The sequence below is a fragment of the Medicago truncatula genome, chromosome 2, assembly GCF_003473485.1.
Source record: "Medicago truncatula cultivar Jemalong A17 chromosome 2, MtrunA17r5.0-ANR, whole genome shotgun sequence".
NCBI classification, from domain to species: domain Eukaryota; kingdom Viridiplantae; phylum Streptophyta; class Magnoliopsida; order Fabales; family Fabaceae; genus Medicago; species Medicago truncatula.
The window spans coordinates 13420307-13438398 of record NC_053043.1 but is presented as its reverse complement, the minus strand read 5'-3'; the positions used below and the strand labels follow the sequence as shown (position 1 = coordinate 13438398).

The 18092-nt window shown below is 32.3% G+C and overlaps 1 protein-coding gene across 2 annotated transcripts; it reads left to right on the top strand.

Moving 5' to 3' along the window:
* The first annotated feature begins 6117 nt into the window (after positions 1 to 6117).
* Positions 6118 to 10567, top strand: LOC11420047 (uncharacterized). Of its 2 annotated transcripts, none has more exons than XM_024776801.2 (6): positions 6118 to 6316; positions 7142 to 7274; positions 7376 to 7434; positions 7533 to 9344; positions 9574 to 9697; positions 9788 to 10567. In XM_024776801.2, exons 2-6 carry the CDS (start codon positions 7166 to 7168, stop codon positions 10453 to 10455), a joined length of 2772 nt encoding a protein of 923 aa, XP_024632569.1. In that variant the 5' UTR covers positions 6118 to 6316; positions 7142 to 7165; the 3' UTR covers positions 10456 to 10567. The 2 variants fall into 2 exon arrangements, with proteins under 2 accessions (XP_024632569.1, XP_003594803.1); XM_003594755.4 differs by lacking the exon at positions 6118 to 6316 and adding an exon at positions 6515 to 6895.
* The last annotated feature ends 7525 nt before the right edge of the window (positions 10568 to 18092 follow it).

Below are 18092 nucleotides of genomic sequence, written 5' to 3'. Positions count from 1 at the left end.
TAGATTATGACGATGTAATAGTTGAAGACCTTGGGAAGGATGAAGATGATAAGAAAGTTGAAGATGATAAGAAGGTTGTAGATGAAGTGAAAATTTAAGATGATAGTCTTAAGAGAGCCGTGGATAATATTGTAGATCTCTCCAAAGATTAGTTCAGATGTATATGGTAGGGAACTAAATATGTTTTACAAATACAATGATATAATTATCTATGTTTTTCGTTGGTCAATTCATTTTTTTTTTGTTTATTAATGTCTCGATGTGTTCGAATTCGTGAATTCGAAACACCAAAAATATGCTTCAGGCTAGAATTCGAACGAGGGTAAAATGGATAAATCATAGGACGCGTGAGAAGGTAGGGGGCAGAGGGCGGAAAAAGAGACACCACATCTTGACACAAAACCTTAATGCATTGAGTTTATGGATCATCTCATTTATATGTTGTTCAACATTCTCTTTTCCAGATAATGTTGCACTTAACTCACCTCACATTTGCCACAACAATCTCCCCGTGAAGTCCAAGTCATCAATTTATTATAATCTCCCTCAATTTTGAGAGAGAGAGAGAGAGAGATGGTGTCGTAATCACAGTTGACGTCTTCTCTCCTCGTGTTTTTTATGAGCTTGTCTTCTCTGAATGCGACTATCACTCCATCACTTTATTCGGTATATATATATATATATTGACAAAAAAACGATATTCATTATATATATCATACGTATGTTTGAGTTCAAAGATTTTTGTCATATTTTATGTAGAAGGAAATCAATTCAAGGACATTGTTATTTTTTTTTAGGAAAATGTTACATAGACACCTTTTAATTGCATTCACCCTTGTACACCCCATGTATTAGGAAGAGAGAAGAGAAGAAGAAAGAGAAAGTGTACTTGTGCGGGGTCCATATGGTCACATGTCAGATTTTTGTGTGGGTGTCAAGGGGTATATTGCCATCTAAGGGTGTGTTTATGTATCATAACTCTTTTTTTTATAAAGGCACATGGTTTATTTGATGCATGTTAATTCATGTCGTATGTATTTACATACGATCATAATGTTGGTTCATTCCTTGTACTAACAAATAATGTTGGGAGTAAGGTAGCAAGTCTAGTTCTACTTTAGGAGTAAGTTAGCAAAAACCTTATATTTGATCTTATTCTCAATATTTCAAAAAGTTTAAAGTTCAACAAAAAAGTAAAATATATCAAGTATTACTCAAATTAGAAATCAAATTTTGATGCTCCTTATAGAAAATTTAATTTTTAACATAAATCTAAAATTGAGAGTTTTAATTTTAGTTCATAAATTTAAGTATCACAAATTTTAATTAAAGGAAGAAAGCACAAATAATATATCATTAATCTATGGACTTATGATATCTTATAGTCACTCAATTTTGGGAGGGGTAGAGTTCTAAGGTTCAGAGAAAGAAAACAGAATTCAACAATTCAATTACTCAATTTTGGGAGGGGTAGAATTCAACTAGCATTCATGGAATTCAAATTCCACTTACAAATAAGAATAACAAGTTCATTATTAAATAGAATTCAGTTGAATCCCTTATAAATATCAAAGTCAAAAGATGCTTTCTCAGCTGATAGATAATTAAGCGATTTAACAACAAGTACAAGACCTATGAAGTAAAGATATTCACCTGAATATTTTAAATAACTCATCAATATAATCTCGGAATCCCCAGGGAATAGAGGTCACCGGTTTGCCATCTCTGCAAATATACATCCCACTGACCAAACATCAACTGGGGTAGAATAATGACGAGATCCGAGCAATATTTCTGATAAAAAATGAATGATCAAGCTTCTCGGAATCCCCAGGGAATAGAGAATTAATAGAATTAAATGAATGATCAAGCTTGATCAAAAAGAGAAGGATCAAACTTGATAAAAAATGTAAGATATGCAATCCATGCACTTCTTTAACATGGAGTTAATTAATATATACGTAGTTTTGTGATGCATACTCATCTATATATGGAGGATGAATATGAATAAAACATGAGTGACAGTTATGGGGGTGAAGACATTAAATCTATCCAAGCGCTAACACAATTTACATAAATCAATACACATATGCTCTATATTATTTCTCGCCATTTGAGTCTCTCACAAAATATAAAATTAGGAAAATCTAAGGCAAACTAATAGAAGAAAACAAAACTTTGATAACACATCCAAGTCTTTCAAAGGACGAAGACATTTCAAAAAGAGTGAAAAAATATTTACACATTAATCATATCACTTATTCATACTTTGCGATATTTTTGATTGAAAAAGTCAATGTAACATAACAAGTGAAATGTTAATTAACTGGGGCATATAAGTGGTGTTCTTGTTTGACAAATCTTGGAGAAATAAAAGACGAGTCCTTGCATACAACCACAACTTCCCTTTTTTTTTTCCTTCATTCACGTACCCTCCTTTCCTATCCAGGGATTCAAATCTCTCTCTCTCTCTCTCTCTCTCTCTCTCATGACCACACGTGATACGACCATACAACGTAACTGTACTATTGACCGATCTCTTAAATCGTTTGTTCAAGAATAAATTAAGTTATTTGGTTCTATGTTCAGTTTGAATTTTTATATTATATTGTTGTAATTAGGTGGATTATTTGAAAATTAGTGTTTGCATGTTATTTGGTTCTCAAGTTCTTGAAGAATATATTTCCCATGGGGTTTTCCCATCATGAAAGCCAAGCGCAAACCGAGAGAAGACAGATAAGATAAGAGAACTCAAAAAAAGAAACCAAACAACACACATAATTGACCAAAAGAAAGACGAGTGAAAAGGTTAAAGAGAAAGAAAAAAACACACATATGATTAGGAAGAATGACATGATGTAAGGATGGCAGAGCATAAATGAAAAAAGGGATGGGAGGAAGGTGATGAGGATAACAAGAAAAAGATGAAGGTTGATCTAGGTATGAAGAAAGAGGATACAAGAAAACTAAGAATAACCAAAGGAAAAGAGGAGGAAAAACAAGCATGAAGATTAGAGGAGAAACATTAAGAGATGTTGATCTACAGATAACTAACCATAGAGACGAGGTAAAGAGACCGCAACTTCAGGAGAACAAAGGATAATCAATAAGGGAAAACAGAAGAAAACTAAGGTTGAGATGAAGAGGGTTCAAGGGAAAGATGAAAGAGCGATGAAGATGATTCTTCAAAAAAGGAAAAGCGATGAATTTGATTCTTGGAGAAAAAGATCGATTATGGACTCCTTTGTTTATATACATCTTGGTGTGACAACATTTCGCTACACACTCTTTTTGCAACAAAAAAAACTATTTTATTTACTATTTTATCCTTCAAAAATAATGTTTTAAATTTTAATTAAAAAATAAATCTCATTAAAATAGACTATTATATGGGTAGGAAGGGATTGTTCTTTGTGTATAATGAAGAAGACGTGCAAGACAGTGTTCAACAGTGTCAGTTAATTTTGATAGGCAAACTCGTAGTTGAAAAAGATGTCCCTTATGGAATATTGCAGAATACTCTTAATGGCATCTGGTGTAATCCAATAGGTTTGAAAATTCAAGAAATTGGTGAAGGGAAGCCCCTGGACTGTAAGGAATTGCTAGTTCGTGGTCAAACAGTGGGATAGGAATACTAGTGTAGAACAAGATGGTATCACTTGGTTGGACTTTAGGTATGAGAACCTTCCTATGTTTTGTTTTAATTGTTGACTTGTTGGCTATAATGAAGACAATTGCTCCCAAATTGGATTTAAAGAACAAACTGAATCAACAAATGATGTTAACTGTAACACCCGCTTTATTTTAAGTTTATTATTATTATGTTAACTGTAATGAGTAACTGAAAATTGATTGATATTGTTGTGCAATGTCGTGTTGTTTATGTTTTGAATTGTGATGAGAAGTGAATAGAGTAATAATGTTGAGTGAGGAGTGGCTTAAGGAATTAAATGAGGCGAAGAGAGAAACTCAAGAAAAAAAATAGGTAAAGGGTTGCGGGTGCGTAAAGTAAGATTTAAATAAGTGGGGGAGGGAAAAAGTAAAAGGATGTAATTAGCATAGAAGAGTTTAAAACGAGTATTGGCCTGAATATAAATAGAATGTTAGGAAATTGGATTAGTTAGTTTCTTTTGTTGCTAAAAGTGAAAGGAGTAAAGAGAGAAGTAGAGGATAAAACAGAATCCTAGCCATATACAAGCCAAGTCAAACTAGATATTTCGACGAATTCAAGGTAAGGGGGAGAATCTCTTCATCTCTAGGGTTTATCATTTAATTGTGGTGCTGTAAAGATGTCGGAGTATGAGTGTTGTTGCGACGATGATGAGATTGCTGAAGGGGTTATTGTGTTTGGGATTAGACTTGTTGCTGAGAGATTAAAATTTGAGAGAAATAACATAGGGTAAAGCGAACCATAAAATTAAACGGTGAAAAGAGTGGATAATCTGGTAGGTTAATGGAGAATTAGTGTTACGATGATAGGGTAATCATATGGTGATGATTAGGGACAATTTTGGCGAGTTTAGGGTCGAAAAACGGAGTCAACGACGCTCTCATGGTGAAAAATCACAGAAAAATCTATGGTTTCTGCATGGTCTAATGCTGTCAAAATCATGAGGCGATTTTGACAACAAGTGTCAAACAACGATGCTGTCAAAATCATGATGCAACTTTACAAATCATGCCACGATTTTGACAGCAAGTGTCAAAAACGATGGTGTCAAAATCATGAGGTGAATTTAATTGTGACTAAGTGTATACTTGTAATAATTGTCAAATTTAATTCTTCGCGTCCATATAGAGTGTAGAGCATGAAGTCGTGCATTTGGGAGAGAAAGTCCAGTAACATACCTCTGGCAAACTATGTAGAGAAAAGTCCAGTAACATAACTCTGGCAAAATTGAAGAGTAGGTGTGGTACCACATTCATATAGATCGTCATGTATATGATGATGTTAGTGCTTGGTGTTTATGTTTCAAAATGATGTGTTGTCGTGATATGTGAACAGAAGATATTACACACAATGATTCTTGAGATGATGAGATAGTAGAGATTATATTTTTGTGATATTTATTTATTAAATATGCGTGTTTTCCTATTATTATGTTATTTTAGGATTTCTCACCACATGTTTTGTTGTGTTTGTTCCTTTACGGTGACTAGACTGTGAGTCTCAGGTCGACGAAGAGTAGCTTTGGGACGTTTAGAAGGTGGAGAAGAGAGATGCTCTCCGTATTAGTTCTTTTCTTTTAGTAATTGAAATAATAGTGTAGACGCTACGAGCTCTGATTTCTGTAACACTAGAGTTGGGGAATAAACGTCCATATGTCTTGATTTGCAAATTTGAATTGATTTGAGGGCCTTGTTTATTTTTTTATTATGAACATCTAACGACAAGAATTAATTTATTATTATCAGGAATTTTTGAAATAGTGCATCCTACGAAGGTGAAGTCATTATTAAAGGAGCATTCTTATTCGTTAAATTTTATTCGTTAAATTGGTGTTAAAATGTTATAGGATATTGCATAGTTGGCATCCTTGACAATAAAATTGGTGTTAAATTGGTGTAACATCCTTGACAATAAAATTATTATTATTCTATATTTTTTTTACGGGAAATAGGATATTGCATAGTTGGCATCAGAGCATAAAAAAATTTGTAACGACTAAACTTTGAAAATTCGTATTTTATAAAGACTAAAAACATATTTAATCTTCTATCGGAAAAAAAATCACATTTAATCTTTTTTTGACATACACATTTAAATATTATTTATTTTGTTAATTGGAAATTATTATTTACTATCAAACGTCTCTAAGCTAGTGACCGTAGTGAAGCTTATTTGAAAGATGAATTCCCAAGGACAAGCCACGTGTCATCCAACAATTGGTTGATAGCTCCCCAAAATACAAGGAAGAGGTGACGTTATGAAGCTCCCTTGGTCCACTTTTTTCCCCGTTTGGAATTTGAATTTCTATCCCTCTCTAGAGAGACGTTGTAAACTCTACCCAATTTTATAATCCAAACAATCTTATAGCATTTCAAATAAAAGCATTTTTTAAACTTTTTCAATTATTTCTTCATTTTATATTTCTTTTGTCTCCATTTATTAATGTTTCAAACGGTGCCTTTTTCTCTCTCTAAATTTTCTTTTTTCTCTTCAAATTGGAACATAAATTCCTTAACTTAAGTTTTTGTCTTGAAAAGAAAAAAGAACAAAAAGAAAAAAACATGTTCTTTTGTTCTTCTTCTTCTTCTTCTTCTCTTTCACTCTACTCAAATTCATATAGCTGCTGACCCATCTCATTCTTTCAACGTAAGTTCTCAATCTAACGCTAAAGTTTTCATCTTTTCTTCTTTTCCTTTAATGGGTTCTTTCCTTTTCAGATTTCGTTTTCAATTTTCCACTTTATTGGTGCCACATTGTTATCATTTCTGTTTTTTTTTAGTGTTTTGATTCGGTTGAAATTTCTGTGTTTTTTGTTTGGTTCAGAAGTAATGATCGTGTATAAGCATAATTTATTCCCTTTGTTTGAATTTTTGAATTTTGAAGAATCAACATTGTATTAATTTTACTCATTAGGATTACTAATTATATAATACTATAAGTTTGATTTCAGCTTAAATTTGTATTATGGATCTTTAGATTTGTGAACATGATTAGTGGAATTAGGAGCTGTGAGAATTTTCCATTGATTTGGAATGCTTATGGATGATATTAAGTTGAGTTACATGAGTAAAAATGTGAGATTATATTTACTAGGTAGATTTGACTATGTTATTTGGTTGGTTCTCTCAAAGGAGATTTTTTTGATATGAAGTGGATTTTAAGGTGGATCTTAGGTTTGGTTCAGTAGTACTAGTATCTGGTTGCATTCTTTCAAAGGAGATTTAGGTATGCAGAGAATCATCTAATTGAAATTTTGGTTTAGATTGCATCAATTCATGGACACCTTGGTTAATTATGATTATTCTGTTACCCTTTGATTTGATATTGCTATATTAATTTTCTAAAATTTCAGGTATTTTTTTTGAGTAGTTCTATGATTTCTTTACCAGTTGTTAAATTTCAAATGAGCAATAATTCTTGCTACTTGCTAGACTAACAATGTTGAATTTTTCTTTCTCGATCATCTTTAAGGTTTGCTGAGTTCTGCATTTGAAAATGGGAGTTGAAAAAGAAGGGACTAAAAATGGAGGTAGCTTTTTCCACTTGTTTGACTGGACCTCGAAATCGCGGAAGAAATTATTTGCATCCAAGTCAGATTTACCAGGTACAAGCAATAGTATTTTTATATCCATTGTCAATTGTATTTTTATTGTTCAGTTAATTTCATCTTTTTGTTATTGGTAAATTTTTCTTCATCATATGCAGAGTCTTCGAAACAGGAAAGAAAATCCAACCACAATGTGGCAATGAGACATCCCTATCTGGTAGCAATATCAATCACTATATCTTCAATTTTACCAGTTACTTGTACATAATTTTTTGTTATGAAATTGGCTAATTATTATATGTTTAATTCTTCCAGGTCGATGAAGACGAAAACGGTGTTGGGGAATATGTTAGAGGAAGTTGTGATCATAGTTATGCTTCATCTGTTACAAGTGATGACTGTGGAACAAGAGCTCCTAATGTAGTTGCAAGGCTTATGGGATTAGATTCTTTGCCTCCTTCCGGTTTCTCTGATCCCTACTCGACGCCATTTTTTGATACAAGATCGCTTCAAGATTCTCAGTTTCTATATTCTGGAAAGTTGGTTGAAAAAGTTGAGGGATCTTCTAGCAATTTCATGGAGTCAAAGCCTCAAAAGGTTAATACTAGGCCAATTGAAAAGTTTCAAAGAGAAGTATTGCCTCCAAAATCAGCAAGATCAATTCCTGTTACACACCATAAACTTTTGTCCCCGATTAAGAATCCCGGTTTTGTTCCATCCAACAATCCTGCTTATATAATGGAGGCTGCCGCAAGAATTCTTGAACCTAGGTCATCCCAAGCAAAGGCTAAAGCGCATCTGGCATCATCGACGGTCTCACTAAGGGTTAAAGATCTTAGAGATAAGGTGGACTCTTCGCAGAAAGGACCTCTTATTGCGACATCTTCAGTAGCTTTTAGGACTCGGGAGCTTAAAGAAAAAAGAGAAATTTCTCAAAGAACAAGCAGGGTCTCATCAGAACCTACTCAAAGGTCAGCCGAGTCGAATGCCGTGAAGTGTTTAAAGGGACAATCTTTGAACAAAAGCTGGAATGGAACAGCGGAAACATCTGTTAAGTCTCCTACACACGCAGAAGAAGATTCTTCTTTGAATAATAAAGGGAAGTCTGTTTCACTTGCAATCCAAGCAAAAGTGAATGTTCAAAGAAGGGAAGGTTTGAGTTCGACCGGTGGCAGAAATTTGATGGGCCAAAAAGAGCATCTCGACATGAAATCCAATCAGCCACCTAAGGCAAATGCTCAAAAAAATTTGCACAGGAAATCTTCTGGCCAGAATTCTTCTAATGTTCTCAGGCAGAATAATCTGAAACAGAACCATTCAATTGATAATAATGACAAATCAGTACCATCTAAGCCATTGGTTTCCAACTCGCAGGGTAGAAAAGTTACGACTGGAGATTCCTCTTATGGACGGCATAGAAGCTCTAGTGGTAAATCCATTGCAAAATCTAAAGTCGGATCGAAAAAGTCAAACGTGGAGGTAACCGATAGCGAAAATGAAATTCTATACACCAGGACAAATAATTTTCCTCGAAAGAAAAGGTCTACAGACAAAGACTGGAACGATAGAGTAGTTGATAATTTGTTCATCGACAAGACTCAGAAGCCAGCGAAGTCAAATGTAGTGAGTAATAAACAATATGGTGGGACTGAAGAAGTGAAAAAGAAAGACATGGATGTAGTTTCCTTCACATTCACTACACCATTAACAAGGAGCAGCAATGCAGGTTCTGTGACACCTCGACAAGGTGGAAATAATACTAATGATCTTTCGTTGGATCAACGCATTAAAAGAGTGTTGCTTGATACAGACAATACAAGGTCTCCAATAGGATACAATGTAATTGGTGGTGATGCCTTAGGTATCCTTTTAGAACAGAAGTTGAGGGAATTGACAAGTGGAGTTGAAACCTCTTCCAATGATGTTTCTAAAGTGAGGCAACCTTCCGTTACAGCACCAATGTCAAACGATCAAGCTAGCAACTTCAATATAGTTGGCCTCAATCTAGGATTGCAACAGAAGAAAGATCAAGATATGTCGTTTACGGACAGTTTAAACAGTAGCTGTGGTTCTAACATATCATCCTTCACCAATCTTCCGGAATCATCATTGAAACATAAATCATGGGTACGTCACAATCTCACCATATTTAAGTGATTATTATCTCTTAAGCATGTCAATATGAGTAGTATAATGGCTAAAACCATAAACAAAAAGTTAGACCTGCTAAATTTATACCCTTAGATGGCATTGAAAATACCAAAAATTATTGAATAATGACCTTTTTATTAATTGGTGGCATTTTCGCTATGCTTTTCTTCCATTGAGTAAGTCATTAACTCAAAGATGTTTACAGGGTGATGAGATGGAATCGCTGTCATTCAATTGTCGACAACCAAGTCCAATCTCAGTTCTTGAGCCTTCATTTTCGGTTGAAAGCTGTGAATCCTCGATGAGCGCGGACGTTACCAGTATAGAAGGTAAGTCATGCTTAAAAAAGGACTGTACTTTGGTAGTTATTTAATTTAATGACACATGAGTGGTAATTTTTTTACTGTATATATTTTCAGGAAGCAAGATGTTTTCATCTATTCAAGCTCAAGAAATCCATGGATTTAATTTTTCAAGGAAGTTCTATCCAACCGAATCCGATGCAGAGTTATCTGACTCAGCTTCTTCAACATCAACTACGACTATGATAAAGAAGCAGACAGGTACATTTTCTATGATGAAGTTTGGTAGATCCTCAACTACATGGGAGCTAGACTATGTGAAAGAGATACTGTGCAATGTTGAGTTAATGTATATGGATTTTTCCCTCGGCCGATCTCGCGAGGTTGTAAACTCTCATCTGTTCAACCAGTTGGAAAGTCGAAAGGGAGGTTTCAAGAGCGACGATGAATCGAGGATGGAAAGAAAAGTTATATTTGATTGTGTGAGTGAATGTATGGATTTGAGAAGTAGAAGTTATGTTGGTGGAGGATACAGAATGTGGACAAAAGGGTTTGAAATGGTGAAAAGGAATGATTGGTTGGCAAAAGATGTGTACAAGGAAATTTTGTGTTTGAAAGGGATGAGAGATTCAATGGTTGATGAGCTTGTGGACAAAGATATGAGTAGCCAATATGGAAAGTGGTTGGATTATGAGGTTGATGCTTATGAATTTGGAGAAGAAGTTGTTGATCAAATATTTAATTCTTTGGTTGATGATGTTGTCTATGAAATGTTGCAATTTTAAACACTTTGATGATTGATTTTGAAGCTGTTTGATTGAAATGATTAAGTCACTATTGTCCTGTTGTTATTCATTCATGGAAGTTGGATTATAAGGTATATAGTTTTTTGTTCATGGTGATTGAAGGTACTTTGTAGATCATGTTTAAAATTTTTGCTGCTTCTGGTGGGTTCCCTTACCCTGCTAGTGGTCTTTCCTTACGCCTAATGGGGGTGTAGTACTTAAAAAAGAATTGATGTCAAGAAATTGTTTTAAAAATTGTATTTTAAATTTTATATTATAGTACAAAATTAAATGTAAAATTATGCTAAATAAATTTTTAAAATTTGAATGTAATGATTGGGCGTGATTTGAGAATGTAGGGGCTGACACCATAATTTATATGGAAGAAAAAAATGTAAACTTAAATTTTATAGTAAGAGTTGATAGGATTCAGGGTAAATTGAAAGTTAGATACACATGTTTTTGAAGGTGTAACCGAGACTTAAAGGTGTAATCGAGTAGATAGTAGTAAGGGAATTGGAATGTTGAAGGAGTCTCTGAAGGTCCAGATTTTCAACCATGTTGCCAACATTCTTTTTTGGTTTTTTCTACGTTATCCCTTGATAAAATCGAAGGTAATTTATCATTATCAAAGAAAGATCTCATTTTCTTCATACTCTTTTAAATTTTTTAAATAATAATTTTGTTCCTTAAATTAAAGAACGCCAAACAATTTATTCTCTTTCATCAAAATATCTCATTAGAAAACATTTATTAAAGGAAAATGCTAGATATCAAGAATGATTTTATAAGAAAGATCCAAGAATGACATGGCACAATAATCACTTTTAGATTTCAGTCTCATTTATTAATCTTTCATAAAAAAAAAAATACATAACACCCACCACTCCATGATTTCCGGCCAGGCTAGAGATTTTATTGGCTAACATTAATTTCAAGACTATTTCTTGATAAAATCTAAGGGTAATTATTCTGCCATATCATTCTTGAAATTTTCTTGATAAAATCTTTCTTGATATATAACATTGCTCTTTATTAAAAGCAATACACACATTAGAAAACATTTATTAAAAGCAATACACATATATATAGTCTTAAATACCCTCTTATTACAATAAGACAGACATATAATATTTATAATTGAGGAACTAAATTTTAAAAATAGACTAAAATAAATCAAGTATCGTTTGTTTTGTGAAAATATTTTATATTTTAATTTCTTAAAATTTGTGTAAGTTTTTACTTGTTTCCAGACATGCAAGAAAATTGCTCACTTTAAGAATCTTTTTACTCTTTGTTAACAATTAAAATTAGGCTAAATTGTAATTTTGGTCCCTTAACTATTTAGGTAGTATCGCTTTGATCCCTTAATTAAAATTCGATTTATTTTGGTCCCTTAACTTCTCTTCGTTACACATATTGGTCCTTTCTGTTAGTTTTAATTCAAAAACGTTAGGTTTTCTTCATTTTCTTTTGGAATTTTTCTGGGATTATTGTTGTTGAAGGTTGATGGAGATGATATGAAGATGAAAAAGAGGAGAAGAAGATGAAGTAAACCTAACGTTTTTGAATTAAAACTAACGGAAATGACCAAAATATGTAATGGAGAGAAGTTAAGGGACCAAAATAAATCGAATTTTAATTAAGGGACCAAAGCGATACTACCTAAATAGTTAAGGGACCGAAAATTCAATTTAGCCTTAAAACTAATACAAATTTTAAAAAATAAAAATAGAAAATATTTTCATAAATAAATTATTTAACTCATATGTAATGTCAATGTTAAGGTTATCTACATTGTCAATGAATGATAACCGTAAGATCATATAAAACTCTTAAGAAAGACAATGTATTAAAATTAAAGTTTAGATTATGTAAGGAGCCTATTCTGAAAAAGCCACCACGTAAAAATAAAGACTTTTAAAGAATCTCTTTTGTTCCAAATCATTTTATGATTTTCCTGTCTAGTAATTGGTTCTGCCCCGAAGTTAACATGTGATACAACGACTAATTGTGTACCTTTTTTTTTTTTTTTTTTTGTTAACCTCCATTACCACATGTCCTCCACTCCATCCTACAGATAAATGTTAGATAAAATCTCACTACATTCCTCCACCAATTTTTCTTCCTACACAAATAATTGACGTCGCCAACTCCAAACCCGACCACCTAATCCCCAATCCAACCCACCCATCTATGCTATTGTGAAATCCTCATTATTTGCTAATTCAAACAACCGTTTATAACTATCACACACCGCTCTCCCCTCTAATCAAACGTCCGTCCAAAACAATGTTTTTGAACCATTACCCACACCTCCCTAACCAAGTTTTCTTCAAACCACCTATCCTCCACCAAACCCTCTCCACCCTACATACTACACACCTGGCACCACCACACAGAGCCACCACTCCCCCCTTCCCTCACCCGACCTCAAAATAATCCTTACCTTGCTACTTATACCATAAATTGTCATGATCTACCTGCATCCTCAAAGACCATTTTTCTAACATGAAATATTAAATTTCAGCAACCTCCTCCCACACAAACCTTCATTATCTTTATTTAAAAAACAGTACCCCAATTAACCCAAAGGATTTTTCTAATGTCCTCACCCCCAACCCAAAAAAAAAACATTTAAAAAAAGATTCAAGAGAAGAAATGATACTTGAGGCAGCCTTGAAGAAAAAAAGGAAGTAAACTGGAAGAGAAAACATGTCAAATTTCAAAAGAATCAGACAACCTCCAAAAGATAAATGATGACTTTTCCGTCCTGAAAGTCTCTCCATAATTCTCTATATCAAAGGATCCCAAAACTCCAAAAGATCTACAAAAAGAATATTCTTTGAATTAGTAATTTATCCTTGAAATAATGGTGGTGTTTACGGTGGGTGAACACCCTAATTTTCCCATGATGGGAAAGTTGCAATTGACTTGTAGTAAGCTGTTGGTTGGGAAGTAGGGGGAGATGCGTGGAGATGGAAAAGACAGTTGTGGGCGTGGGAGGAGGAGTTGTTAGGCGAGTGTCGCCATTTACTTAACAATTTTGTTGTGCAAACTGATGTTTCTGGCAGGTGGCAGTGACTCCCTAATACTGAGGGGGGGATATACAGTGCGCGGTGCCTATCAACTTCTAACTCATCAGGCTTCCCCTTTGACCGATGCAACAGGAGAGCTTGTCTAGCATAAACAGGTACCCTTGAAGGTCTCTATTCTTGCTTGGAGACTGCTTCAAGATAGGCTGCCAACTAAAGTTAATCTCTTCAGACGTGGCAATTATTCAACACGCGGCCACTTCGTGTGTGGCGGGGTGTGGTTTTGACGAATCGGCAACACACTTGTTCCTTCACTGTGCATTTTTTGGTTCGATATGGCAGCATATAAAGAATTGGTTAGGAGTTTCAGGAGTTGATCCGTTTACTCTTCATGATCATTTCTTTCAGTTTACTAACTCTATTGGAATGTCTAAAAAACGACGTTCTTTTATGCAACTTTTGTGGCTCTTGTGTGTATGGATAGTTTGGAATGAACACAACAACAGAATATTCAAACTACCATGACATAACTTGTAGAAAAGGTTAACTATAATTCCATTTGGTGGCTTAAAGCTCACAATGTCAATTTTGTTTATGACAATCATAACTAGTGGTCGGACCCGTTACTATGTTTGGGTATCGACTGACCTATCCTTTATAATTATATAGTGGCTGTTTGTTTTTTTGGGATGACCTCTTCAATACACCTTATGCTTTAGAGGATCCATCGCCGGTGTTAATATATTCTATTTTTTATTCTTAAAAAAAAATTATCCGTTTTTAACAAATTAAACTTTTATCCCCTTCAAAATTATATATCATCCTATGTGCCCACCACTTATGTTCATACCAATTTGTTTTATCGAAGAAAAATAAATAAATTTGTGGTTATCACTTTATTAAAAAAATGTGGCTATTAATAATCCTCACCCCTCCTAGTAGGATGATATTAGAATTCTCACCATTATCTTCGTCTCCAATGTTCTTTTAATCAGCCAAAATTTGATCGAACATTAAAATCCCAGCATAAGTAGTAAGATAAAAACTCAATCCAAAGACAGCCAGCAGAAAAACACATTAAGGGTCTGTTTGGTAAGGACAGAAAAAGAGCTTATAGTGAATAGTGAATAGCTTATAAGCTCGTTTGATTAAAAAAGTTCTGTTTGGTAATGTTTTTCCACCACGAGTTTATAACTATTTTTCAGACGCTATTTCAAGTAGCGTTTGAGCTTATAGCTTCTTATTTTTTCTTTCAATTTTACCCTTATTATTTCATTTAAATTCCATTTTTATCTATTACAATTTATTATAATAAGCTACGTCATAAATACCACAATCCCTTTTTTTTTTTGGGAAAAAATATATACCTTCGTTTTTTTACGGAACAAAATACTATTACTCTATTAGTGTTACTTTTTTTTTTTTTTTGAGGTAAGTGTTATTTTCTTTATGGGTCTGACTAATATGTGCAATATTGCACATGTTAAGGTAACTAAAAGTAGTTATTTTTTTATTGAAAATCAACAATTATTAATTAAAAGTTACATATTAAATATAAAAAACACAAGTTCTAAGTCAAAGTTACTACTTTAAACTTCTTAACATGTGCAAATTTGCGATAGAAAAATTCTTTCTTTATTCTCTGGCCTTTCCTTGTAATTTTTCTTTATACAATATATCTTAAAAGAATTGACGAAACAGTATACTTTAAGTGTTATTTTCTTTATTCTCTAATTAATCTTTCAAAAATATAGCATTAGTTGTGTCTAATTTTAATGAAATTATAATTTCCGTTATTTTGAACTAAATGGAATTATTTACATCCATTTATCATGAATAATACATATAATAATAATACTTTGTAATTGTTTATTGTTACATTTAATTATTTTATAAAGTGGAAACACTTAAATGAAAATAAATATAAAATAAAATTTTGATGAATAGAATTTAATTTAATATATAATACATAGGATATATTAAATTAATAAACTTAAAGTATTTTTTTAAAGAAAAATTAGTTTATAAAATTACAAATACTTAAATATTAATTGAAATAAATTTTATTAAGAATTAAGAATACCCTTTATGTTATTTTACATTTATTAGCTAGTTGAACCGTTATTTTTACCAAACACTTCAGTTAGCTTATCAGCTATCAGTCATCAGTTATCAGCTATCAGTCATCAGTTATCAGCTATCCGCTATTCTTACTAAACAAAGCCCAACAACCTCCAAACCAACCCTCATTTGCACCGAACCCCCCAAATCAAAATACCTAATAACTTTTCTATGTTCTTTAGATTGTGGAAAAAAAAAAGCACAATTTGCTAATTTAGTTAGTTCCTCTTTGAAACACCACCCTCACTAATTTTACACGCTTATCGATTAAGAAATTCTTAGGTGAACCTTCGCCTAACACGTCATTCTTACACACATCCAATCAAAATAAGACATATCATATTGATTTGAAGATCCAACAATGTTTTGAGTCGGATTCATAATCTAAAGGGGGAGAAGAAGATTGCGGTTATTGATAATGGTTCTTCACAAAACATTTCGTTGAAATGAAATAGGATCGACAATTTTTTTTCTCTGCGTTGGAACATTTTGGGGTTTATGGGTTTAATGATTTTTCGAGTTATGGAGGCTAATGAACATGATGAAGACGGTTGAACTATTTGAATAGCCTATTGTTTTTACTAAATGTTGATTAAAAGGCCACATGCAAAACATATCTCTATCTTGAGAAAGGTTGGGTGGGAGTATAAATATAAAATTATGTAATGGTACACTATAATCTTCATAAATAAGTATATATATAGATCGATAAAGTACTTGTACAACAGGGTACCCAGTCTTGAATCCAAGTCATCCAGTTTTTTTAATTGATAAAATATCGATGGTAAATTTGAGTTTTCCAATCATGAGAAAATTAACAAACCTTCCCACCATAAATGTCACCGTAAACTCAATCATTTCATGCCTTTCCTAATCCTACTTTTATTTTGGGTTATACTAACTTAAGCATTGAGACACATATTAAGGAACTTAGAAAAAACAACTTTATATTGAAAAATATAATATTTTAACTTTTAAAAAATTGAATGTACGACTTTTGATACTTATATTTTTATAATAGGGTCCGTTTGATAGTCAGGATAGGAAGACAGGATATGATACATTAATTATATCCTACTTAAATCTCATGTTTGATGCACCAAATGGATAGGATAAAATAAACAATATTCTTATCCTCTCCTAACTTTCCTTTGTAATTTCTATCCTAAGTATATGATGAGTTAGAAATTATCCTGATGCGATTAGAAGATCATTCCTTATTTATTATCTTGATATTCTGCCATTTTTTAAATATTATCATTTTTAAAATAATGATAGAATGTATTTTCTATTTAATTAATTATGAGAGCAATTTTTTCATTTAATTATAATAATATCCTGTTTGTTATCATATGCGCATCAAACACACGATAGGATTAATTTTATCATATCCTTATCATATTCTATCTCTATCCAATTTTATATCATATCAAATTAATTTTTCACAGAATCAATTGTGCTTTAGTTTTTTTATTCAATTTTCTAAATTTTGTTCTTCAATTGTAAATATTATATGTTTGTCCTATTTGTAGATTATGAGTTAATAAATTTAAGTGTCACCAATTTTAATTAAAGGAAGAAAACACAAATAATTTAAAAAAAATATAATTTTTAATATTAGATATACCATACACAATTTATTTTTCTTCATTTTTATCATATTAAATATGAATCTTGAAGTCATGCATTTGAATAACCAATAGAACCAACAAACTTACATGCATGAGACCACCAATATATTACTTTTAAAATCCATTCTCCCTACCTCTTAAAAAAAAAAAAAAAAGGAATTCATTCTCTCTAATGTTTCATGTATTAAATATGATTTTTGGAGTCATGCATTTGAATAACCAAGAGAACCAACCAAATTCATTAACATGAGACATTATTTTTAAGAATTCATTTTTCCCTAACTTTTCATGTATTAAATATGACTTTTGGAGTCATTCATGTCAAGTGATTAATCAATGTTATATATGTTAGAAGTAAAAAATGTTTGTAAGTTCTAACCCTATTATTATTATTGTCCCATTTTTCATGTGAAATTATAGATCAAACCAAACAATATACCCTTAACTATTTGTGTTCTTTCTTCTTTCAAATCGAAAGAAGAAAAACACAACAGCCGCAGGGGGGCATGTGTGAAATAGATTCGTATATAGAGGTTTTTTATGTTTTCTTTAGATCTGGAGAATTTTCCTTTCACTTTCATCCTTATTAAAATTATGAAGATGGAAATTTCATAAATTTAATTAACAAATTCATTGCTAGATTGGTTTAAATAAACTGGCGATCTTACGAATCATTGAGAGTGTTTGGATTAAAGGAATATGTTGAAAGAATATGGTGGTGGTAGTAGGTCACGAGATAAAAACAATATAAACATAAAAACTGTGTAAAGAGATGAATGAGTCACGGAAAACTTAGTTGTTACTCTTTTTTCCAACAAATCTAAACATTTAGATTAAAAAAAAAAAAAAA

What these genes read in the sequence shown, in the direction of transcription:
- LOC11420047 (XM_024776801.2), top strand. Translation starts at nt 7,166, where the DNA reads ATGGGAGTTGAAAAAGAAGGGACTAAAAATGGAGGTAGCTTTTTCCAC. An exon ending in ATCCAAGTCAGATTTACCAG is followed by an intron (nt 7,275 to 7,375) that starts GTACAAGCAATA and finishes CATCATATGCAG; the next exon opens with AGTCTTCGAAACAGGAAAGA. An exon ending in GGACGTTACCAGTATAGAAG is followed by an intron (nt 9,698 to 9,787) that starts GTAAGTCATGCT and finishes ATATATTTTCAG; the next exon opens with GAAGCAAGATGTTTTCATCT.